At 35.4% G+C, this 26804-nt stretch overlaps 1 protein-coding gene across 1 annotated transcript in view; it reads right to left on the bottom strand.

The window, feature by feature from the left end:
* LOC130684058 (1-phosphatidylinositol 3-phosphate 5-kinase-like) overlaps positions 1 to 26804 on the bottom strand; it is a 95695-nt gene that overhangs the window by 13536 nt on the left and 55355 nt on the right. Inside the window, exons 4-5 of the mRNA XM_057503624.1 lie at positions 13259 to 13543; positions 259 to 354 (exon numbers count right to left, since the gene is read on the bottom strand). Of these exons, the coding sequence (XP_057359607.1) occupies positions 259 to 332 (74 nt within the window). The 5' untranslated portion in view covers positions 333 to 354; positions 13259 to 13543. The remainder of the gene's footprint in view (positions 1 to 258; positions 355 to 13258; positions 13544 to 26804) is intronic.

Genomic DNA, 26804 nt, shown 5'->3' with positions numbered 1-26804 from the left:
AAAAAAAATGTGCCTAATCAACTTAGTTATTAGAAGCTTGCTTAAGAATCATCCTGTAATTATTTGGGTAAGAATATTTATAATTATTGGGTAAGAAAAAGTAAGAGAACAAGGTATTATACCCAAAGAATATATATATTTGCTTATACTTAATCATTTTGCTTTACTCTGTGTAAAGGTCTCAACAATAAGGCAGTTGATAAATATACATAAAATATAAAGATATAAGCATAGGTGAAAAAGTCCCATGAAGAATACCTGAGAGCAAAAGCGATGATGGAGCTGGGTTCCTTCTCACAGACTGCAATGGGCACCCGTTCATGTTCATACATTAAGTAGTGTTTATCTGGATCGCTGTTCAAAAATTTTAAATACATAAATGAATAAGAAATAAATTAGCAGAAAGTGCAAACGACTGACATAGCACAAGCAAATCTCAATTTTAAATTAACAAATGTACAATTATAAGAATATAATTAAGCCAAAATGTACACAGAACTTGAACCAAACAGCCAAGGAAAACATATAAGTTTTTTAAGGCAATTGAAAATTATCAGAATTAGCTTTCAGATCAGAAGGTTTTGGAATAGTCACTCAAAACAAGGCTTTCCACAGTGCTAAGACTTTAAACCATATTCATCTCAAACAGAATTTACAATGAACAGCAGAAGTATAAAAGATTGTTGTTCTACTATAAGCTTGAAAGGAAATTCTAGGAACTGTGGAAATGTACTACTACTAGTCCGACAAGAAGTAGCATAGCACAGCTACTCTCCTATTAGCACATGGAAGCTCAACAGTGTTGAGTTTTAACCCAAACTTTGCTCTCTCAATTTCTACTCTAAACCCAAGGGTATCATTCATTCATTTGTGGAACAGCAATTTATTAAATACCTAAGATGCCAGAGACATAATATTAACAAAAACTACTACTAAGCACCTAACATGTGCAAGATGTTAGCAAAACAGTGGTGAAAAAGACAGGCATGGTACAAAGTACAGCAGGGTAAAGAAACAAATAATCCTACAAATAAATATAATCACCTTCTGTGACAAGTGCCATAAGAGAATCATGAGAGGATATAACAAGAGAACTAATCTGGTTGGGGCAGGGAGCTAACAAAGTTTTCCTTAGAAAGAATGCAAAGGAGTTAATGACAAAGAAGCAAGTGAGGGCATGTGCAAAGGTGCTGAAACAGGAGGGACCATAAACCAGGCAAGATACTAAGATACTCAAGTATCAGATACTCAGAGAAAACAGGGTTTTACATGCTACTATTATAGAATGTATCACATACTACTTATGGTGTGAGTCTAAACTGTCTCCTCCTCAAGACTGTGAGCTCCTGAGAGCAGTGATTTTTCCTTAATTAATTGTCCTACATCCTGGAGCACTAGAACTGCCTCTCAGTAAGTTTAAATATTGACTGAATAAATAATTCCATAAGTTAGTTAAGAACAAAGGTCCTAGTGACTGCAATGGGGTAAGGAGGGGACTTGATAATATGGGTGACTGTAGTCACCACAATGTTGCTCATGTGAAACCTTCATAAGATTGTATATTAATAATACCTTAATAAAAAATACTAATAATATAAAAAAAGAACAAAGGTCCTTATTAACAAATGTCCAAATCGACACACTTGTACCCTGTATCAAGCATCTGACAGTTCCACAGATCAGCCAGTAGAAGAAAAACAAACTCTCACAGCCAGCCTATTTTCTTTCCTACTCATCGAGCCCAGTATAAACGAAATCACATGAAAACTCATATGGGTCACTGAAACTCATCACCACTGACAGAAAGTACCATGTCCCAATAAATTATTAGGTCAGTAATAGCATCCTCATATATATAAGCAATTATTTTCAGAAACAATAAACATAAGCATTAAGCAACATTAGTTAATGCTTTTTTTTTCCATCCTCATCTACTATATAATCAGGATTACGTGTTCTCCAAATTACATTACACCAAAAGATATCTTTTACCATGATGAAGTGTAATTTAGGATTGAGAAATACATATACACAGTTAAATAAACATATTTAAATATGTAGAGAATAAATCTACGTAGAGATTTTTTTTTAATTAAGTGAAAAGAAAATCACCCAGCAGCCACTGGTTTTTATAATACTTACAAAGGAAATGGAAATAGGAAATAGGAAATAGGAAAAAGGAAAGAGAAATAATCACCAGACAGTGTCTATAATAGCTCAATAACCGAGTTAAGCTAGGCAGTAAGATACTAAAGAAGCTAACCTTGAACCTTTGGTAACCATGAATCTCAAGCCTGCAATGGCAATAAGTACATATCTTTCAACTATCACCCTAAATGTAAATGGACTGAATGCACCAATCAAAAGACACAGAGTAATAGAATGCATAAAAAAGAAAGACCCATCTATATGCTGCTTACAAGAGACCCACCTCAAACCCAAAGACATGCACAGACTAAAAGTCAAGGAATGTGAAAAGATATTCCATGCAAACAACAGGGATTAAAAAGCAGGTGTTGCAGTACTAGTATCAGACAAAATAGACTTCAAAACAAAGAAAGTAATAAGAGATAAAGAAGGACATTACATAATGATAAAGGGCTCAGTCCAACAAGAGGATATAACCATTATAAATATATATGCACCCAACACAGGAGCACCAGCATATGTGAAACAAATACTAAAAGAACTAAAGGAGGAAATAGACTGCAATGCATTCATTTTAGGAGACTTCAACACGCCACTCACTCCAAAGGACAGATCCACCAGACAGAAAATAAGTAAGGACACGGAGGCACTGAACAACACACTAGAACAGATGGAGCTAATAGAACATCTATAGAACTCTACATCCCAAAGCAACAGGATACACATTCTTCTCAAGTGCACATGGAACATTCTCCAGAATAGACCACATACTAGGCCACAAAAAGAGCCTCAGTAAATTCCAAAAGATTGAAATTCTACCAACCAACTTTTCAGACCACAAAGGTATAAAACTAGAAATAAATTCTACAAAGAAAACAAAAAGGCTCACAAACACATGGAGCCTTAACAACATGCTCCTAAATAATCAATGGATCAACGAACAAATTTGCAAATAACATACAAATCCAACTTCAGAAAATAGAAATTTGCAAATAACATACAAATCCAACTTTAGAAAATATCTCTTAGTGGTCTGTAGAACACAATTTTAAATTAATGATTTTGCTTGAAGGTTGCTTACTATGCTAATCTCTCTCCATTGTGTATTGGGTGTCATTGTTACCAAGTACATCTATAAAAATAGTTGCGAAATGTAGGTGCCATCTACATTGTATTTAAAACTGCCACAGTATTCACTCTTTACTTGAAGACATTGACATTTTGTATCAGAATGCAAATGATATCTAGAACACATAAAACTGTAACTGATTATGGCAACAGTTATGGTTGCTCTGTTGTAGGAGCCCAGCAGAAAGAGAAAGGCAGATCACTTTTGAAAGAGAGAGAGGAAGAGTTGAGAAAAATGGGAGAACAGGATGCTGTCTAGGTAGGTAGGCTGACATAGGGCAAGGTGACTGGGGTCTAGAGTGGGATCTTGAGCATATGATGTTGCTTCAGATGACTGCTGACAACCCGAAGAAAATGGAGGGGATTTGGGAAGCAAATAGCAAGGTGCTCAAGGCAAGTTCCATTTACTTCATTATTTTGCTTAGGGCAGGTCCCAGCTGGGCAGATGTCACTGTAACTACCAGTTATACTGTATCTAAAAACACAACACTTCATTTGGCATGAAAACCACAATTTTAAGGAAGAAATACATGGGGGATCTCCACAATATGGTAAATCAGATTTCATAAATTTTCAATTCATTCTCAGTAAAATATGGCAATGAAAATTCAATTTCCTGGAAAATATATGAAAATGTATATTTTCATGACAAACCATTCTTATTCTGATTGAATGAACTTCTCCTCTTAAAATGCGACTTCTGAAAGTGACACCTGTACTTGCTTCAAATTCAATTCTTTATTTTCTTATTGCAGTCAAGACTTAGAAGAATTGGGTGATAGCTGGCCTGGAGGAAATATCTTACATGCTTTGTCATCTAGGCCAAGTTAGTGCAGTTTTCTTGAGAAAAAGCAGTCTTCCCATATCAGTATTTGCGTTCCAGTAAAGCTCTGAGGAAAGCAGGTTCATTCCAATCTTTTCAATGTTTTAGTCACTAATGTCTATTTTTTAAACAGATGAGAACAACCATTAGTCAATTTTTCAAGCAAGAGAAAAATGCACACAGGCTTTAAGATAAAGGATAGCAATACACAAAAGGCAGCAGTGAGAAAAAGTATCTAGTAAATTGATTCATTTTAAAAATTGCTTATAAAAGTAATAGATTATTATTAATATTGTTACTTTCCCTCTTGAAGAAGAAAATCCTTTAAGTACTGAAATATTTAATAATTAGGGTTAGAAAATGTAAATGGAACATGTTTCATTTTAATATGTTGAAACAGAACTATGAATTACAAGAAGCTTTTATAATTCATTAAAATAAAATAATGAAACTAAAGAAATACACCTAATTGAAATTAAAACAGTTTCCTAAAGTTAATCAATAGATACCCCTATTATTTGAGAGGGAAATGCTGTTCATTACCTAAGAATTTATTTCAAATCATTTTATAACTCAAAGATGACATAAAAAGGGAGATAATGACTTTTTTTTTACCTTCTAAAATAAGATACATAACATCTTTCCAGGACAATACTGGTATATTCCTTTACAGAAATATAGTTAAGTATTTGACTTAAGACAATCATTTGCTTTAAGATTCAGACTGTCCATTTATTGGAAATGACATTTATATCTGAGCTCCTGACCTAGAACATTGAAGCAATCCTTACCTTATAGCCAGAGGATTAACAGAGGCATGCATTTTAGGGCTTTGTTTGCAGGATATTTCAGTGGCATTTTAAATCAAAGCCAACTAGTACATTGGGCTCACTTTTGCAGGAATGAGCATCAAAAGTTATTCAATATCCATGTGTTTCTTAGCTATGAGATTATAGATATTTATCTTAGTAAGATCATTTATCCTGTCTTTTTATATTCTTCCCAGTTCATTAATTTTCCACCAATAAAATACTTGTAATTAGATGTCTTACTGCTATTTTAAGTCAGATATATTTAACTCTAAGACTTTCACTCTTATTTTCAGACCACATCAAGTCTTCTGCAATATTCTTTTACGACATTCCTTTACTCTAGTATTTCAGAGTTTCTACTTAATTCCTTTCTGCTCTAGCCAACATTTCTATACTTTTTACTTTTAATCTAGCTTCTTCTCATAGTTTCTTTCTTTCCAGTATTCTTTCTAACATAGCCTTCCTACACATGCATTGCTCACACTACAGTATAATTTTTGTAGCCCCATTTTGTATTTGTGATTTTCAATCTCAAAACCACATATGGATATGAACTTTCCCTCCTCTTTATATTAATTCAAAAACTATTTATTAGTACCTACTATATAAAATGAACACTGTATAGCAAAAGGAATACAAAGATGAATGAAGCACAGCTTCCACTTCAAAATACTTAGAACCTAGTGCTGAGGATTAAAACAACTAACAAGTAACCTCAGTAAAATGTTCCATATGATCAATGCTAGTATCAAGTTATAAACATCATGTGTGAAGGTGTTCAGAAGAGGAAGAAATTCATTTGAAAGAATAAAATCAACATCAGTTCTGGAAGCTTTGATCATGGACTTCTGAAAACCTCATCCTTTCAAAATATTCTTCCATTACTTGTTTCACAAGGCTGCATGGGAATGGAACCATGAGACACTGCTTGGGTAAATGTGATTTGTTTTGCAGAAGAGAAGATTATTAGTTCAATCAGAGGACTGACTGTTCACGCTAGAGTTGCTTATACAAGAATAAGAGGTCCTCATATCTCAACAATGCCTTGACCTGTGTTTCCAACTAGAAAATTTGGACTGAAATGTTGAGTCTAATTCTCAGGCTGCTGAAGCTGAATCATCTCTATTAAAGATGATTTTTCTCTGAACCTTGATTGCTCCTTTATGATTCATTTTGCCTAATGTCATCTCGAGTAGTGCTGAAATCCATTGCAGAAGCAAGTGTCTTTCATTCCTGTGTTCTAATAACCGCCTACCATTTGCATACTTGTTAAAAGTTGCAATGAGAGCCTAGGACCTATGCTTCCCTCTTGCTCATCAGTTTGGCTGGGTTTTGAATTGTATTTTCTCTGACTGTTGCTGAGTGGTGACTTGTTCTGTGAGATGAGCCACACAGTGAGAGGGCAGCAAGCAGCTCAGTGCCTTTTTCCCCTCAGGACTCATGATGCCAAGTCAGATCATGCTTCAACTACCAGGCATGCGATGAAGTACCAGTTGTTCTGTTCATCTGCCCCTGATATGAATTTCCAGACTCCCCTGACAATCAAAGCACATGCTTTATGTACTCCACTAAGAGGCAGTGAAGTGTGAAGGAAATAGAGGAAAAGAGAAAAGCCTGATACACTAGAGCAGAAAGAGTTGGTTCATCTTAGTAGCTTGGGGAGGAAAGAAGAGATGACTGCTAGGTTCTCTCCGGTCTACTCACCTCTCAACAGCAATAAAAACAAAGCCAAGCCAGCCTTCAAAGTGGTATTTGCTATACAGTGGCAGAGTTTTCTCAGGTATATACAAACAATATAGTCAATTTTTATATATGTCATAAGTTTGAAGAGATATATTATTGACTGATGATGAATATATTCTCAAGATATTAGAACAATTTATTTGTTTCAAATTACTACTATGTTTTCCTCTTATCTTTTTATTTCTCTTTTGTGAGGAGAGAATTCTTAGAAATATAATAAGAGACAGATAAAAGCTGTGCATAATTCAAGCCAAAACAAAGGCTTAGACAGTCCAAAAATGAATCCAAGAAGACTGGCTTCCATGACTATTTTCATCTGCTCACTACAAAGAAAAGAGATTTACAAAAGGTTTAGAATTCTTCCCTAAATGGAGATTTAAAAAACACTCAAAAAAATGGAATACATTACAAGAAAAATATGATGACTAAATGACAGCAAATTAGAGAAGGGAAAATCTGATAAGGTCTTGGAAAATACATGATCAGGAGGAAGGATCAAACAGAAATACAATGATTATGAAATTATATTTATATTTAAAAACATGCTTGACAGAATAATTTTACAAGTAGGTCTGAATTGTTCTTAGCTTCAATCTGTTACATTGATTAAGATTCAAATTCAACAAAGTAATGCTTCTAAATGTCAGTGGACCAAAGAGACTGATAAAACATTTTTTTTTAAGAGATTGTGATATGGTTCTGACATTTAGCACAAAATATAGAAATGAAATTGATTTCCACAACTGCATGGGAGGAATTTTTTGAACACACATAGGAGTAAATGTGTATGCAAATCAAACTGTTTTTAAATATCATATTCGACTGTGTTAGATAGAGCCTTTCTCTTCACACCTTTAAGTGTTTGTAGGCAATTAAAATTCCAAGGAATAAATTCCAAGGAATGTTTTGTTGAGTCACTGGGTTTAATTAAAAGAAATCTAGAGAAACCAAATTTTCTTTATATTTTGATTCAGAATTACTGGCTTAAGACATTCTCATCCTACTTTAAGACTTTGGCTGAAGAGCAAAGATAGATGTGAGGCAGATTTTTATAAAGAAACACCACATAACTACACTTTAAATAAAAAACTTTATCTGGTGCCTCTCAGTTCCTCCAATTTGTAAAATACTATGAGGTCTAGCTAGCAAGCTACTATATATAAACTTACACCTTACCAAAAGCAAGAGATGCAGTTCTTTCATGCCCACATAAGCTAGCCCTCAGTCTCAGATCCTTCTATTTACCAACAAGCAAGCCACATATTACAATTGAAGCGAATAGCCCAAACCTGTTTCAAACGGAATAGAGACCACATAGGACAAAGCAGACGTGACAGATACAAACCTCGTGGAATTGCCTTCTCTATCAGTCCTTGTTTTTCTCACTCTTTCTAGCCCCAGATGCCTACCATGTTTTGAAGGAAAACATTGACAAGATCCCCGTTTTCTGTGCTCCTCCATCGGCGCCGCCAGCCCCAGATGCTTTGCAGTGAGGCCGTGTGCTTTTCTGCAGATCAACCCTTGAATGCTAAATAATTCTGCTCTGCACCCTCCTCTCTCTGTGGAGCTCAGGGAAATGGCAGCCAGAGCGATGAGTGGTTGGCATGGCAACAAGGAAAGGAAAATCTGCAACCTCTTGCTTTATTAGGCTAGCTTGTTTACTTGCTGTGGGGGGTGGTGCGGATGCCTTTCGTGGCTTCACAGAGGTGGTACTGTATTCTTTTGCTTTGTGTGCATTAATATAATACGATATACGACATGCCACAGTTTAAACGGGATGAGGACTCCTACTAGTAAACTTATCTAGGAATGGAGGCAGGGGACAATGGAGAGGTAAGAAAAGGCAGGTTCAAATTTTCTAAGACTGAGAAGAGAAACAGAAGCTTAAAGTTATATTCAGCTTTTACATGTGTGATGACAAACTCTTCCTCCATCTTGTATTTTCATGCTTAAATTTGCAATTTCAGCAACGAGAAACTTACATCTGAATGTGTTCATCCTTGGCTGCTTGAGATACCTGGCTGTTGAAGCCCAGGCCAAGGCATTAACTCCACTGTAACAATGCAAAACCTTCACATATCTCCCTGCCTTGGCAGGGAGTGCACCTGGGGAGACTCCCCAAAATGTGGGGGAAACAAAGCATTCCTGGGGAAACAAGGGGTAGTTAACTGAAAAAATGCCCTTTAATCTTTACTATTACTCACAGTGGTAGCTGACTGGCTTTTGATTGTCATGAAGGCACTACATATTCTGAGCAGTGTTTCTTACTAGTGTTCTAAGCATTGTACCCTAGGATGGTCAAAATCATGAAAGCCTGATTTTAAATATTTCAATGTTTTAGCACCTATAAACTTTTCAGAATTGCCTCCTTTCTTGGTCCATTCATACTGAAACTGGTTGAACGTTACAACTTTCTGTCATGCTTAAAAGTAAGGTACATGGAAGTGGCAGATCTGCAAGAGAAGAAGGGTGGTCTCCTTTGGCTTTAACTGTTTACTGTTGCAACTGGCTGTGCTGTTCTGCATCTGGCAGTGTGGGGCCTGGAAAGTGCACTGGGCTCCTCAGCAGGAGACCTGCACGCTGGCTATAGTCATGTGACCCTGCAGAGGTTACTAGTCCTTCAAACACAAGGACTATGAAAGGTTGCTTTACTGGTTCTTCCCAGTTACCTTCATGCTATTATCTTAAAGGAACTCTAATATGAGTTTGGGCCTAACCCTCAGATAAGAAACTTACAGATAAAGCTCCTAATTTTCACTCAGTTTTGGAACTCTGGAGGGCAGGGCGGGGGGCAGAAAGCACTCCTTTGCTTTGGAAAAGACAGGAAAGATTTATTATCAACCTTTATAGTCTTATAGCTCCCGCTCTGCAAAACAATTTTAAAATGACTGCTTTAGTCTTATTATAGTAAAAACTTTTCTAAGTGCTAGCTTTTCAATGGCTTCTCATTTCTTTTTTCAAGCATTTGTGGTATGCCTTCTAAAGAAGGACCACTGAATGAATAAATACAAGAGAAAATTTTAAGAGTATCAGTAGTTATGCCGTAAGAGGTGAGTGAATAATTCTATCTACCTTTCTATGGATTAACTCTAAATTAGGGAAAGAAACAAAATGTAGAAAAATAAGCTGTAAAGAAATATAATTTAAAATACTGTTTCCTTTCAGCCTTCCCTGCCCAACCCCACCCCCAGTATCAGTGTATAAGTTCAGAGAGAAGCTGACTATTGGCTTATATATTTAAAGAATAAAATTTATTATAGCCCAGAAATGAAGGTGAACATTGAAAACGGGTGGGTGAAGTGAGAATGAGGTAGGGTTTCTGGCTGAAGTAAGCCCACTCTGATGAACGGGGGAGGACAGAGATGGGATGACTGAGATTCACTCATCAGGTAATCTTGTTTTTAGAGATGGATAAAAATAAACAACCCTGGGGAAAAGCTTTCTTTCTCAAAATGAAGGGAGCACTATGACAAAGAAGGAAAACAGAAGAAAGATCTTTGGATTCAGCCTGGAATGACCGAGACACAACACACCGCTGAGGACCGGATGTCACCGGCCAATGCTGCACGTTAAATGCCCTGAGAGCATCCCTTACAGGGGAAAAACGCAAGACACGGATAGCTCATCATAAGTGCATGATAAACGAGTGGGGTGGTATATAGCTCCCTGGTGCTCTTTTAAATAATCACCTCAAAATATAATGGCAGCTCTTATCAGTAGTCTTCATCATCAAAGAGCATTTTTTAAAGACCATATTTGAGATTTAAGAACACTTCTTTTACTAGGGATGATTCTTGTGTGTAATTTCTGAAACAGTTTTATATAAACTATCAATAATAAAAGGTATTACTTAGTTAAGCTAAAGTTTGGAGAGAAATTTAATTGAACAGTAACTTATTGTAGGTATAAGAAGACAATGTTTTACATTTTCCTTTCCCACAGCTTTTCACGTATGAATATCTTATGGATTCAATAACCTGGCGTGCTCCTTCTGGAGGGCGTTAGTTGAAAATCACACCATAGTTTGCATTGGACACGTCGCTCTGGTGATCAACAGCTGGCTTTTTACAGCTTTTGTCACCAGGAACATACACATACAACTTTCGTAATCAGTCTCCCAAAGGTAATTTAAGATTCATATATAATTATGTTGAGCTGAATTAAAAATTAACTCTGAATGGTCCTGAACCCATAATTTAAAAGAAACATCTCAGTCTCTTTTTAATTTATATTATTTCCTCAAGCTGGTGAGGACACACTGACCTGGCAAACAGATTTTTCTGATGCTCTTAAATACTTGATTAAGACTATTGAAAAATGAAATAGGGAGTAATGTTGGTTCCCCACTGCTTGACCAAACATGCTGTGGTGATATTTTTCTTGACTGCATTACAAGCCTCCATAAGAGTCAGATGGAGTCAACTGGCAAGAGTCCAAGAGACAAAGGAAGACTTTTTAATACTTTTCAGCATTGATTTGAGGACTTTCTTTCTTCTTTTGCATTCATTCATTCACTCATTCAACACACATTTGGAGAGTATTTGAGGTGTGCTGTTAGGTGTTGCAGGATATGATGCTGAGAAAAATCTTGGGTCTATCACATTATCTGTTTCCATCCCCACAACCATTTTTCTCTAACATGTCCCCATCCCAAGCCTCAATTCCTTCAAAATCTTCCTAGTTAGCAGTACTCCTGACATCACCACCCTCTTCAAGCTGTATTATACTTAACTGTAGAAAAATAATCCTGATCAAGAGTGTTGTCCACTTTGATACCACTACAACCACCAATAATAGTATTACTAGTAATTAATATATAGTATTTCTTGAGCCATTCACTTTGTTCATTTCACTATCTCATTTAATCCTCATTGTAACCATGAAAAGTAAAAACAGTATTTTAATTTCATTCTTAGCCATGCTTTCTTACTAATGGGGTGTTGGGTGCTATGCACTACAAAAGGAATGTAGTGTGATTTAAAGTTGAAACTGTGAATTATCTTGACCTAATAGTTTATGTCACATTTGACAGATGTTGAGTATTGCTTTGCTTCCTTTGAGTATTTAAAATACTCTGCCACATCCCTGTTTGCTGTAATGTCTCAAGGCTGAACTGTACACAATTTGAGAAATATGGCCTAAGTAGAAATAATGCCCTTTCAACTTAGTTTTTCCATGCTGCTCTTTTGGTGTTTAACACATTATGTTTTGTATTTGAATAATTGCACACAAAGGTCTTCTGTCTGTTACTAGTTCATCCATCCCACGAAGTTTAGAGACCATTCCTTGCATATGCCCTGGCACAGAACCTAACATACCTTGCATATAGAAAATGCTCAACAGTAGTTTGTCAAATGAGTGGATTAAAAATAAATTACACTGTGTACTTACATAATTTCTCTTCAGTAATTTAAAATGGCTTTCATATTCCCCCACTAAAATTTAAATAGATTTTTTATAGAGCATACAGTTGATAAGTGCTGCTAAGGATTGAGTGTAGAAAACCAGTCTTTGAATAAGTAAGGGATGACTCTGAAGAGACACAGCCTCTTATTGCTTGCAATTTACTTAGCATGTGTACAAGTTACTGTGTTCAAATGCATTAAATTCTAAATTACAGAAAGAAGGAAAGTAATGGTGAAGAGTATTACAGTGCAAGTTAAGTGTTTCTCTAAGCCGTTAATGCTATGTAATGATCATACTATGAATGACAATATTCTCAAAGTTAGAATAAAGAACTCTTGGTAGAAATTATACTTTGAAAGAAAGGACTTAAATGCACATTATATTATGTTCTTAAATTAGCTGCCTATTACTTCTTACAAAGCTATCTGGGGAAGTATGAAATGGTTCCTGTGTATGTGTGTATGTTTGTTTTCTTTCTTTTCCTTTTAGTCCCTCTTTTTTCTTTTTTTTTTCTCTTTTTTTCTTTCATTTTATTTTTTTTGAGAGGGCATCTCTCATATTTATTGATCAAATGGTTGTTAACAACAATAAAATTCTGTATAGGGGACTCAATGCACAATCATTAATCAACCCCAAGCCTAATTCTCAACAGTTTCCAATCTTCTGAAGCATAATGAACAAGTTCTCACATGGTGAACAAGTTCTTACATAGTAAATAAGTTCTTTTTTTTAGTGAATAAGTTCTTACATGGTGCCCTCTTTTTTCTTTTTAAAGGCCAAGAGATGGACTTGACATTCCTTTCTGCCCAAAAAAAGTAAATATGCTAATCAATCAATTGGATTTAAGTCCAATACGACTCGGTAGTTATTTCTGAATGAATTAAAATGCTGATAATTATTAGCAAAACATACACACACACACACACACACACACACACACACACAGAGCCATTTGTCTATTAAAGTTAAAGGTAAAAACTAAATAGGGAGATGAAATTGAGAATGCAACTAATTTGGGGGTAAGTTGGACTAGTTTCCATGTTTTCTCTCTCCTTTTGGTGTCTATTTCCCCTGACGAACTGGAATTTCAGTCCTGGCACCAGTGAAACAGGATCAGCGCTATAAATCAACTTGCTTTCAGAATAAAAAGACTTCAAAGTGCAAAGTAAGCACTGGTGACAGAAGAGCCTTCGGTTACCTGCTGTTTCTCTGTCAGCTGAGGTCAGCTCTTCATTGATCCCATTCTCTTTGGCACTTGGATAGGTGCTCTGTGACCCGTGCTCTCCAAAGGTGCCCTCTTCGTCCTCCCTGTACGGGAATCCATTGGCGCTTCTGACCAGTCCCTCCCCTGCCCCGCCTTGATCTTTAATCTCAGGTGGATGTGGGTGTGTGGACGCCTCTGTTAGTTGAGCTGAGGTCCAGTGAGGCACCTTTGCTTCATCTTTCCGATCATCTGCCATTCTTTAATGCCCTGTGACCTCTCCTGTGATTGGAAAAAGAAAAATAGTAGCCATTAATTTTGGCGAAATATGATCTGACATTAGCAGTACCAAGATAGGGCAAATTTATAGCAAGCTAAGTGGTTTGCTATGACCAAAAGTAAACATGTCCAATAATCCACTTTCAAAATCAAGAGGTAACCCTTGTTAATGCCTTGTCTTATATAGATCATTTATGACATATCTATTCTTTCAATATAATATCACTATCAATCTATATATCCTTTTTTTTAAAGCTACTGCTTGGCACTTAAGGACACATTTTAGTTAACTTTCACTGACATCAAGTAGACTGTAGAGTCAAGCAATCCTTCAGTAGAGGGAAAACCTGCAGTATGAGAAAACTGGGTAGAAAAAGGTGGGAAAAGGAATGGCTGAGGAGAAATGTTGGATTATGGAAAATTATTCCAAGTACTCTTTTAAAAACAAAACTCTTCCTGAAACCTAGAAAAGGACGTAGTCAACATATTAGCCCTTTCAGTTTCAAAGTGTTCAGTTCAAATCAGAGGTGGGTATGTTATTCCAGATGTTATGTATTACAAGAAAAGATAGTTTTGACTTAATATTTTTTAGTGAATTTCCCTGAACCTTATCTACAGATTAGGGGGGCATGGTATTTTCTCTCAGTATAAATCTTACATAGAGAAAGGACACAAAGTATAGTATTAGAACTATGTCCTACTTTATGGTATTAATTCACAACTAAGTCAAATCAGATCTGGAAAAATTAAATCACTGACATAGATCATATATCATATAGGTGTAAATTAAAGTTTGAATAAGTTGTGGAGTAGGTGTTTTGCACAGCCTTCATTTATATGCTGATGCCACTCAGTTTAGAGGTGTAGTTGATGAGAGGTGATTCATGACTCGGTTTTGTAAAGCTGTTGGCAGCTATGTAGTCTCACTGAGAGCCTGCTGTCCCCACAGTGAGGATGGTAACATACGTGATGACACAGGCGACTATCCCTGATGGAAACTAAGAACACTTCCTCTTTTCAAACACAGTAACTCAAGCAAAAACCTCCAAACAAGAAAAAAAAATGTATTGAAACTAATTTACTGCTGGCTACCAAGGTTTGTTTAGAGATAGTCACAAACCAATTAAGCTGTAAAGAAAGTAAGTTTTCCTACCAGATTTCTAACAAGCATCATCTGTTTTTTACTGACTTTGGATGTTGTCCTCAGGTGCCCATTCTAGTTTTCTTTTCATACCAGGAAGAGCTAGAGGAGTGAACTCATTCAAACTAACTTGATGAAAACACAAAACTTCTCCCAAAATTGCTTCCCATAAAGGTTCTATTGATTGTCCCTAAGAAGGTAGTTAAGCAGGGTGTAAGAAGTTTAGCTTTTAAAACATTGACTGAAGGGCTTGTGAATAGATCAAGTAGCATTCCTGTATCACTGACAATGTGCAAAGAACCATTTGCACAGAAGGGTTTCCTCACTTGTAAAACGAGGACAATGATGCCTGAGTCATTGGTTTGTTACAAAGTTTCAGTAGAAAAAACTAAAGGGCTCAGCATAGTCGATGGCATGACCAATAAGTACTATAGGCTAGTGATGCTCAAAATAGAAGTCACTACCTTTGTTATTGTTATTATAATTATACAAAGTCATCATGTCTGAAATACTGACACTTCCAGTTTTTCTGGAATTGCTGGCATAAGAGACTGAAAACTTGGTAAGTGCAATAACAAGAGTTACTTGTGAATCTGTCCCCAGATATTGTGTAGGACTGAAGGAATGTTCCAAGACAGACATGGCAAATGTCTGAGACTCATGAGAGGAGCGCATCCTCGGAATTAACTGTCAAGCCTGTGTATCTCCCTCTGAAAACTTCAATACACCTTTCCTAGAGATGATTCTGCAGTGTTCAAAAGATGTTTTGTCATGTCTTCCAGTCAAATATCAAAGGACCTAATTCAGGAGTCTAAGGATTATATTTCTTTTGAGTTTTTGTGGCAACTTCACATGTCTGATGGACTGAAGAAACTATCTAGATTCAAATTGTGACCTTCTAGATCACAATATTTTATTGATAGTGAGATTCTTGGCTCAGTATCCTTATGTTCACACGCTCTGATTACTTTTATTTTACCAGAATAGCTTAATTTCCATATTCTTATACGGTTCAATCCATTCTGTGCACAGATTGAACACTTGTAATTAAAAAAAGTTTCACATAAAGAAGTATATGTGACAACATAGATGGACCTAGAGGGTATTATGCTCAGCAAAATAAGCGAGGAGGCGAAAGACAAATACTGTATGATTTCACTTACTTGTGGAATCTAAAAACAAAACAAAACAAAATCAACAAAATAGCAATAGACTTACAGACACTGAGAAGTGACTGGCAGTTACCATGGGGGAGGGGTTGGGGTGGGTTGAGAGGGCGAGGGGGATAAAGAAGCATAAAAATTCTCAATCATAATGTAAGTTGGTAACAGGGATAGTAGTACCTCATGGAGAATATAGTCAATGATTCTGTAAGATCTTCCTATATTGAGAGACAGTAACTGTACTAGAGGGGTGAGGATTTAATAATGTGGGTAAATGTTGAACCACTGTGTTGTATATCTGAAACTAATATAAGATTGTATTATCAACTATACGTCAATAAAAAAAAAATTTATAAGAGGTACATGCTTTGTTAATGTCCCTTTTTTAAATTAATAGGTGTTTTATCTCTAGAACAGAATTTTTGATTTACAGAAAAACTGAACAGATTGTAGAATTCCCATGTACCTGTACACACAGTTTCCCTAATGAATGTTTTATATGAATATGGCACCTTTGTTATAATCAATGAACAATATTAATGTTATTATTAACTAAAGTCCATAGTTCACTTAGATTACTTTAGTTTTTACCTAATGTCCTTTTATTTTATTCTGGAATCCCATCTAGGATACACTACATTTAGTTTTCATGTCTCTTTATGTTCCTCTTGGCTGTGAGAATCTCTCAGACTTTCCATGATTTTGAAAACCCTGAGAGTACCAGTTAGGTAAATTGTAGGAAGCCACTCTACTGACATTCGTCTGTTTTTTTTTTTCCATAATTTCAGTTGCATTATGTGTATTTGGGAGGAAGACCACAAGGGGAAAAGTGCTCGAATCACCTTGAGAAGTGCTGAGTTACCTGGGCATGTATACTATGAGCTTCCTAAGAGCTTCTGATATGCTACTGGGCACAGGGATCTCAGGGAGGAGCAGTGATGGGCAAAGCAGCCTGACCAGTCTTCCTCAGAACCCTTTTTTTGATGCCATGTTTATTAGCATTTCCAAAACGGCTTGGGAAAGAACTAAGGTTTTCACTTTAGCTCATATTTAACTGTGGGAGTTCTAGCTATAGATATTCAAGGTACTTAATTTGAGTACTCACAACTCCCAACTAAAATTGACAATTTCCTTTCCAGCCCAAGGCTTCTGGAAAAGATCTGTCAGTGACTAAAAATCCTCATCTTTAACCTAAAAACACAATGCTTAAACAAACAAGGGAGAGTGTCAACTTATCAGCACCCACATAAAATATTAAGATAGTTTGTTTTCAAGAGACCAGTCTTTTAAAAAGTAAACTCCTTAGTATTCAATACTTTACAGTATGGCATTCTTTTTTAAATGAATCAATAAAAACTAATTTTGTAAGAAGAAAAATCTGGCTGGCCATGCTGATTTTAACTAATATCAAGGGTAAAAAGTAAAGTGAATTTATTACTTAAAATGCTTCAGCTGACTTTCTGATAAGACTACTCAGATAATACACTTTAAAATGTTTGCAGATTAATTAGCTATCACTTTCTAATTTACTGAGTTTTTGGAATTTACACAGTCTAATCGTCTATTAAGTTACAATCATTTTTAGAGATTTCAGGCTAGAATTGGCATTGCTCTGACAAAACTACATTGACAGAAATATTTCTTTCTGTTCTACTGAAAAGCTGCTGGAATCAAAGGAGACACTATTAGGCCACATTCACTTATAATCACAACATGATATTATTAAAATAGCAACCATTTATAGTAAATTTCACTTAAATTCCTAATCAAAGTTTTGGGGTCACAGGTTATCTCCACTCTTCAAAATGGTATTACAACATAATTAAAAGTGATCATAGTTTCCTTTAATTTCTTCTTCCTGATGTACAATATTATTTTTACCTGAATTTCTTTGAAAACCTAGAATATGGAATTAAAGAAGATAAGAAAGCTGAGATAAAGGCCAATCCCCTCCAAGTCTACAAAAGGAAATTTGTGAGGTACCAGAAATTGTAAGTCTACTCCTACTGTGTAAACGGAAAGACTCTTCTCCCCATACTGCAAAGGATGACAGATTCTAACTGCTCCTAATTGCTGAATGGCTGGGGATCTGCTACACAACCTTCTGGTTTGATACTTAAGCTCAAAAACTACCTGAACTTTTCTCCCTTTTCCCTTCTCTAAAGCTGATCTTGATAATGTGACAAGAAAATTATAAAGTTAAAAAGAAATGTACTAAGTCCAAGATACTGCTTTACAGTTTATAATAAATTGCAATGGGGGTTTCAGCTGTTAGAACTGAACACAAATGCCAATATTAATGGCGAGACAGTTACCTGTAATGTGGATTTTTAAAAAGAAATCGGAGTGATTCAAATTTCTACTTATGTCAGAATGAGATACTTCACTTGGCTTTATCATGCCATGGTTATTATGCTGCATATTATAGGGTCCCAGTATACTTCTCAATTAAGATACACAGCTGCAAAAAGAAGCTAAAAGATCTTGTACACATTAGTTATGTACTTGAGTGGTGAGCTTCAATTTTTGCTACCCTTTGTTATTAAACAATTTCCTCTTGATATTTGAAAGGTCTGTAAGGACAGACTTACTCTTCTTTCCTCAAAATTCCAGCTTTTCAAATTCCAGTTCTTAAAATTCTAGCTTTTTCAATCAATAAACTTTAAATCTGGTTCTCTTAATCGAATGTTCCTTAGTAAGAACACTCATGTTTTTCATTTCACTGATGGATAATTATGAAAAATGTAAGGTTTGTTAGTGTTTGGTGTCTGTTATCAACCTTCGATTATAATGACATGAGCTGAACTATACGACTTGTCACTGATTATGTATCTAACGTAATGAAGATTCAACCTCTATCATGATTATACAACCAGAATGAAAGCTGTCTTTCTACACATTAAATTCCAATTTGAAATGGTACATGGATTAATTCTTTGTCTATTTAACATATGTACAATTATTCAATATTGTTTTTAGATAGATTTGATGCATACATATTTAAGGCTGTAGAGTGAAATAAGTACTTTTTCCCACATTGAGTTAAAGGCTTTAGTACCATGAATCAGGAGCCTTACGAGTAGCCAAATCTCTTAGATAATTCTAGTTGAGAAACCCAAAGAAAGATAAAACAAGTAAAAGAATGGAAGGAAAAACAACAAAACAAAAGGAAGAACAGAAAAAAGGAAAAAATCCAACTCAATATAAAACATGGTTATATGGCAAAACTCAATCCCTGGTTCATGAAAGACATATTAGGTGATTTTTAATAAATAGAAAAAGTTATATAATTTTGTAAGCTCTTGGAGATACATTTTGTAGCTCATGGGAGATCTGTTATTGTTACTATCAGATTTCTAGAATATTGATTACAACACCAATAATAATATTTCTACTATACTGAGAATCTCTTATAACTAAACACATCTGCTTAAAAAATTTTCCAGACCTAAGACTGTAACACTCTATATTTCAAAACTCTGGGATTTTACTAGCATGCCTGTCCAGGTATTTACATAAATTCATATATGTATTTGTTTTTGTTGAGGAAAAATTTGTACTTGTCTAAATACAGGCAACCCAAAAGCCTGCCTCCTAATCTATAAAATTACTTTTGGAAACATTGCATTTTGTGTATGATTATCTCTCACATTAGGATTTATGAAATAAGTTAATTTACATTGGAATTTAGAAATAAGAAAATTTGTATTTTGCTGATTTCTGATATTCCTTAGACAATTAGGTAATATCTGTTCCCACATTTTCCTTTAATTACTAGGAACCATAATGCTTAACTGCAGTGTTTATTTCATTCTAAGAATTTGCAAATTTGTGTTCTATATCTTATTTTATACACAATTCCAACGTTTTATTTTGGGTATCATTCTTTTGAGAAAGTTATATAATATTATGTAGCACACAATAACTCTCATGTTGTCCTTCATGTATACAAAAAGAATAAAATAGAAAATATACATCAACCTTTTCTATACAAAATGTTTTATAAGACCTAACAATATTTTAGATCTTTCAAGTAGGTTATAGGTTAACAAATGCTAGTGCAAATTATGATTTCTTGGAAAAAATAACATAAATTAGTTTTTAAAAAAATATTTCTTTTATCCATCTTCCCTAGAATATAGTTTTAATCACCACCCAAGCATGCATTGCTAATCAGCAAATGATAACTTTAAATGACAAATGACTTAACATATTGGAGGCTACCAAGTAACATGCTTTCGTTGGTTCTCTCTAAGGGTTCTAATATGTGCACATTAAAATTTAATGCATTTAATGCATTTAAAGGTCAGCTTAAAAAGAGAAGCATTTTCATTTGGACCCTCATTTGTCATTGGACTGTCTGAATATTATACACAAAAAATAGTTTGATATACTCTGATAGTTCCTGCACTTTCTTTCTTTAGAGCAAGTAGCAAATAGATATATTTAAGTGTAGCAGATTAGCTCCTGAGTAGGTATGCCCTGAGGACTTACAGATACAAGAAAATAAGATGCAGCTGTCACATTTCCTCCACTAGTTAAGGGAAAGGATAAGAGGTAACTGGAAATGCTCAGAAGAAAATGTACCTGACAACTTTGCTGTCTTTGAGCTACTGATGAATTTGTTTTCTCAGGGCAAATTCAGGGCTAAAGATGCAAATCAGAGATAAATTTTACTCAAAGAGAAGCCATTTCCTAATTTTCTATCTACTTAGTTGGAGGTTTTTTCCTTCCAAGTATGAAAAGGGTCATGCAAAACTAAGATGCACACAACTGAAACATTGTAATACTATACAAACCGACCAAAACACCATTTAGTCTTAAGCTGGGTTTCAAGTATTTATTGAATGTTGAATGAATTAAACATCAACCTCCTACCTCACAATAAACATATGGGAAAAGGTTCTGCCAGCAGTGGATTTTTGGCCAACATTAGCTTAGCGGGTGAGAAGAGAATGGTTCTGAATGTAAGTTTCAGGCATGGTAAAAGAAATGGGACTGAAGTTCTAACTCCACTGAGACCATATGAAAAATAACACCAGCTCACATAAATTAATAGGTCCTCAATACTAGTATACATTATAGAGACCATGTGACATTTGGGTTTATATATCTTTAAGATAAATTATTTCATCCCATTTCAGAAAAAGTTGAAAGTGAAATGATCCTCGGTGATCATCCATTCCAATGTATTTAAGGTGTTTTCAGCCAATTACCTCCAACGTCAATCTAACAAATTAGAATTTTCTGGGTATGGGGCTTGGAAATTGATATTTTAAAAATTTGACAGGTGTTTCTGATATGCTAAAGTTTGAAGATGTGTTTTCAGGCAAGCCTGCTGCACAGGACTTCAGAAGAGTACAGAGAGTGATAGAAACACACATATGAAACACCCCTGTAAAATCACTGCAGAAAGAGTTTAAGACAATTATCTCAATGGGTCACATGATCATTCTAACAAATAGGAGCTGAACATTTGACTTCCTCAGTTCAAGACATTTATGATGAGAAGATGGAGACCAATCATAGGACTGACTGGTTTTAATCAGCTTCCTGGGAATACCCAGGTCTTTGTTGTATATAATCCTACTTGAGGGAAGCAGAAATGTCTCAGAAGAATGTTTAAAATTACCCACTATCTGTGGTAATAAACCTACTTCATATTGTGAAAATGATGACTAGTCCTTGAACAGTCTATCTATGTCTTCAAATTGTCATTAGAATATCATTTTAGATACTCCTTGGCATTCATTAATTGTTTAGGACACAAACACACTTCCTTAAAATATCTCAAATCCAATTATAATTGTCTTTACCCGCTAAATCATTTTGGAGATGAGTGTCAGTAATAGGCATGGTGTGATACGTGCTATTCAGAACTCTCAAAGAAGTAACTGAATGATTTGATAACTAGATAACTGAAATGTATGCTGAAAATGTCATTTAGCAGTGTAGAATTTCTTCTCTCAGGATTCCCATATAACCACAGACCTCATTGCTTTCCTTTGGGTTACAATATTAGAAAGATCACAAAGCACAGAAATTGTCACTGATTATAGTTACTACTAGGCAGCACTAAATACTCTCAAAAATTGGCAAAAAGAGAAATAATAAAAGCTTGGAAAATCTAAAGGAAAAATACACTGCATGCCAGATAGTCATGTCTCCATTTTTATAATGCACTTGGTATGGACAGTTATAGAATGTTTTCTATATTTTCTGCCCTGTTATCATGTAATGTATCGGTTCAATAAAAACACTGGGATTATAATTTTGTACTGCTGCATATCCAAAGATGAGCAAAAGAATAAAACAACTTGTAATATAATACAACTAAGCACATGAATATTGTTTCCTTTTCCTAAGTTGGCTCAGTCATGCCTTAATCTATTACTTTCCATGCCAGTAATACGAAGCAGAAACTTTTGTGTTGGCCCCTAACAGTATTAGAAATTTATGTATAATCCATATCCTTCCTTATAAATGCTGAGGCATTCAGAGCTTAAATACTTGATGAACCAACTATAACGCTGTACTCCTTTTCTTTGTCTTCTATATAAAACTGAGGAAAAAGTTCTTCATGACATGAAAAAGTTAAGTTGAAAATCCAGATATTTGTTTCATGTCTTCTCTGCCCCTTTTAGGCTGATTGTAAAATACCTATAAGGATGACTCACCATCAGACACCATTAATAACAAACAACTTGTATGAAGGAAGTTGGTGGGTGCCTAATTATTTTTGATGATGACAGATACAGAGTACAAAAAGAGAAAGTTTTAGGTTATTTTCAGAATTAGATAACACAAATAAGGCATAATTCCAGGCAAGTTGGAAGTGTCCAATACATGTTACCTATTGTTTGTTACCATTTAATGCCTTTTATTTGAACATTTTTAGCAATAGGATACATGCATGGTTTGCTTCATATTGAAAAACTGAGGCCAGAGAGAATAATTATCTGACCAAGTTAGACACATCCAGGGAGATGTGGAATGAGAAGCCAAATCCACTAGTACCCAGTCCATTGCTTGCTCTTTCACCAAGTAAAGAGACTGGTGCAATGGGGCTGGAACAAAAAAGAGAATCCAATCAATATAACCACATTAACTCCAAAAGCCTGTTCCACTGATAGCAACATTTAACTGGGTAAGGTGCTTGATGTGACCATGGTGCATAACCTATACGTCAGAGCTTTATATTATTTCTCAGCACTTTTTCACATTATGTAAGAGGACTAATAAATACCTTATATACATATCAGAAATAAATTACATTTAAAATGCTCCAAAGCTTTAGCCTCTACTGATGATATTAACTAAGGAACAGCACTAAGGTATTGGCGATATGGTGGAATAAGTAATAGATTTCCAAACAGGAAATGAGAGAAAATTAGAGTGGAATCCTGGCTCTCCCACTTGTAAACAGAAATGGTGCTAAGTATGAATGTTAGTTTCATAACCATGTGACTAAATTTACAACCAATGAACAAATTAGTTTTGACCCCTAGATCAGTATTTTTCTTTCCTATATGAGAAATTCATCATAATAACTTTAATAAAATTTTCTTTTAGAATAAATTTAAGCTTCAGGATCAAAAGCTTAAGAGGGAAATTGTAATTTGGATTTTGACAATTAATGATCTTGTTTCAAACTTTTTCCAGCTTGAAATCTTCAGTGATGCTTCAGAGATTTCTTTACGGGTGGTGGGAACAGGGCCACAACCCAGGTGAACTTGAAGGCAGGGCCATTTATCACAAAAAGATGCTAGAATTAAAGAAAAAAAAAACAAATAAAACCTGAAAAGTTGGAGTAGAAAATGGCAGTCATGTAAAGAAAAAAAAGAATGATGAAGAGGACACTAACAAATGGAAACTCATCCCATGCTCTTGGCTAGGAAGAATTAATACTGTCAAAAAAACGGCCATCCTGCCTAAAGCAATCTACAGATTCAATGCAATCCCTATCAAAATACCAACAGCATTCTTCAACGAACTAGAGCAAATAGTTCTAAAATTCATATGGAACCACAAAACCCCGAATAGCCAAAGTAATCCTGAGAAGGAAGAATAAAGCAGGGGTATATAGCTTGCCAACTTCAAGCTCTACTACAAAGGCACAGTAATCAAGACAATTTGGTACTGCCACAAGAACAGAGCCACAGACCAGTGGAACAGAACAGAGAGTTCAGATATTAACCCAAACATATATGGTTAATTAATATACGATAAAGGAGCCATGGACATACAATGGGGAAATGACAGCATATTCAACAGCTGGTGTTGACAAAACTGGACAGCTACATGTAAGAGAATGAAACTGGATCATTGTCTAACCCCATACACAAAATTAAGTTTGAAATGGATCAAAGACCTGAATGTAAGTCATGAAACCACAAAACTCTTAGAAAAAAACATAGGCAAAAATCTGTTGGACATAAACATGAGCAACCTCTTCATGAACATATCTTCAAGGGAAACAAAAGCAAAAATGAACAAGTGGGACTATATCAAGCTGAAAAGCTTCTGTATAGCAAAGGACATCATCAATAGAAGAAAAAGGCAACCTACAGTATGGGAGAATATATTCATAAATGACAGATCCAATAAAGGGTTGACATCCAAAATGAATGGGTGTAAAGAGCTCACGCACCTCAACAAACAAAAAGTAAATAAGCCAATTAAAAATGGGCAGAGGAGCTGAACAGACACTTCTCCAAAGAATAAATTCAGATGGACAACAGGCACATGAAAAGATGCTCCACATTGCTAATCATCAGTGAAATGCAAATTAAAACCACAATGAGATATCACCTCACACCAGTTAGGATCCAAAAGACAAACAACAACAAATGTCGGTGAGGATTTGGAGAAAGGGGAACCCTCCTACACTGTGGTGGGAATGTAAATTAGTTCAACCATTGTGGAAAGCAGTATGAAGGTTCCTCAAAAAACTCAAAATAGAAATACCATTTGACCCAGGAATTCCACTCCTAGAAATTTACCCAAAGAATACAACATCTCAGATTCAAAAAGACATATACACACCTATGTTTATTGCAGCACTATTTACAATAGCCAAGAAATGGAAGCAACCTAAGTGTCCATCAGTAGATGAATGGATAAAGAAGATGTGGTACATATACACAATGGAATATTATTCAGCCATAAGAAGAAAACAAATCCTACCATTTGCAACAACATGGATGGAGCTGAAGGGTATTATGCTCAGTGAAATAAGCCAGGTGGAGAAAGATAAGTATCAAATGATTTCACTCATATGTGGAGTATAAGAACAAAGAAAAAACTGAAGGAACAAAATAGCAGCAGACTCACAGAACCCAAGAATGGACTAACAGTTACCAAAGGGAAAGGGACTGGGGAGGATGGGTGGGAAGGGAGGGATAGGGGGAAAAGCGGGTATTACAATTAGAACACATAATGTAGGGGGCGGGGCACGGGGAAGGCAGTATAACACAGAGAAGACAAGTAGTGATTCTCTAGCATCTTACTAAGCCGATGGACAGTGACTGTGATGCAGTATGTGGTGGGGACTTGATAATGGGGGTAGTCTAGTAACCATAATGTTGCTTATGTAATTGTATATTAATGAAACCAAAAAAAAAAATGATGGTGAACTGGAAGTGAGGAATGTATGTAAAAGCATAAATTCAAAAATTAAATACTTTATGATTTTCCCTGAATGGGATTTGCTTTTGGCTAATTAAGGCAGAAGAGGGGATGAAGTCCTGGGGAATTTTAAGCAAGATATCATTTACTCTGTTTCTTGCCACTTTATCTGAGCTGCTCAGGGCCTTTATCTTTTGATGGACAATTCTTTCCACAAATGTAAGCCATGTGACTGATGCTTTGCCTCTAACATGTTTCAATTAAAATTTATTCCAAATTTAGTAAGTGTATATAGTCTTACAGCATAATCAGTCCATAGACCTTGTTTTCTATATTCCTTTGAACTCAATGCACTTCTTGTCAGTAGATAAGATCAAGCAAAGACCATCCTGTTATGAAAATTATAAAATCAAGCTTGATTTTGACTGATAGGACATTGCCCTATATTACCTCTAAAATGAATTTCAACTATAAAACTACAAATCTTTATTCATCAAACAATTACTTGTTGAAGAATGTCTCCAAACCATTAATGGAAAGGCTCTATGTAACAGGTAATAGGGAATGATTGGGAATAGAAGAAAAATATACAGCCCTTATGCTAAAGGAGCTCATATTTCATTGATCTAAAATGATTTAAATTATTTTATTAATTTCAGTTTGTGGTCTAGTTACGTACTATGTTATAAAGAGCTCTTTTTCATTAATCTGTATAGTATTAGGGAATATTTTCCTTGATGTTTAATGAGTCATATAAGATGGAATTCTTTTTTTAAATTTTTTTCCTTTTGATATGTTACAGTAGGTTACAAAGACACACAACCTGATCAGGTTGCATTCTTCTGATGAGACATTTAAAGAAGGAAATAGCAAATGTTCAGAAAAAGATGGAGAGCCTAAGTGGCTTAAGAACTGGATTATTTTCTTGAGAAATACTATTGGTAAATTGCTTTAGTGCGTATGTATCAACTTCATCCAATTTTCAGATTGTTATCAATCCTCAGTATATTTATTATGCTTTCTAATATCTCATTCAGGGGAGAGGATTAAAGATGGCGGTGTGAGAAGAGAGACAGAGGCTTCCTCCTAAAACTGGATACAATTAGAAAATATAGTTGGCACAACTAAACCTGAGAGAGCAACAGGAAAGAGAGCGGCATCAGACTGCACACACCTGGAGAAAAGAGCAGACCTCACCGAATGGGGTAACGTAACAGAGCTGTGGCTCCGCGGGACCCGAGCCCTTCCTCAACCCCAGCTCACTGGCGGGAGGAAGACAAACAGAGCAGGGAGGGAGTGGAAGGCTTGGGACTGCTGAATACCTAGCCCTGGA

This window comes from Manis pentadactyla, chromosome 6 (genome assembly GCF_030020395.1).
Source record: "Manis pentadactyla isolate mManPen7 chromosome 6, mManPen7.hap1, whole genome shotgun sequence".
NCBI classification, from domain to species: Eukaryota; Metazoa; Chordata; class Mammalia; order Pholidota; family Manidae; genus Manis; species Manis pentadactyla.
The sequence above is the reverse complement of the archived record's forward strand: the minus strand, read 5'-3'. Positions and strand labels throughout refer to the sequence as shown.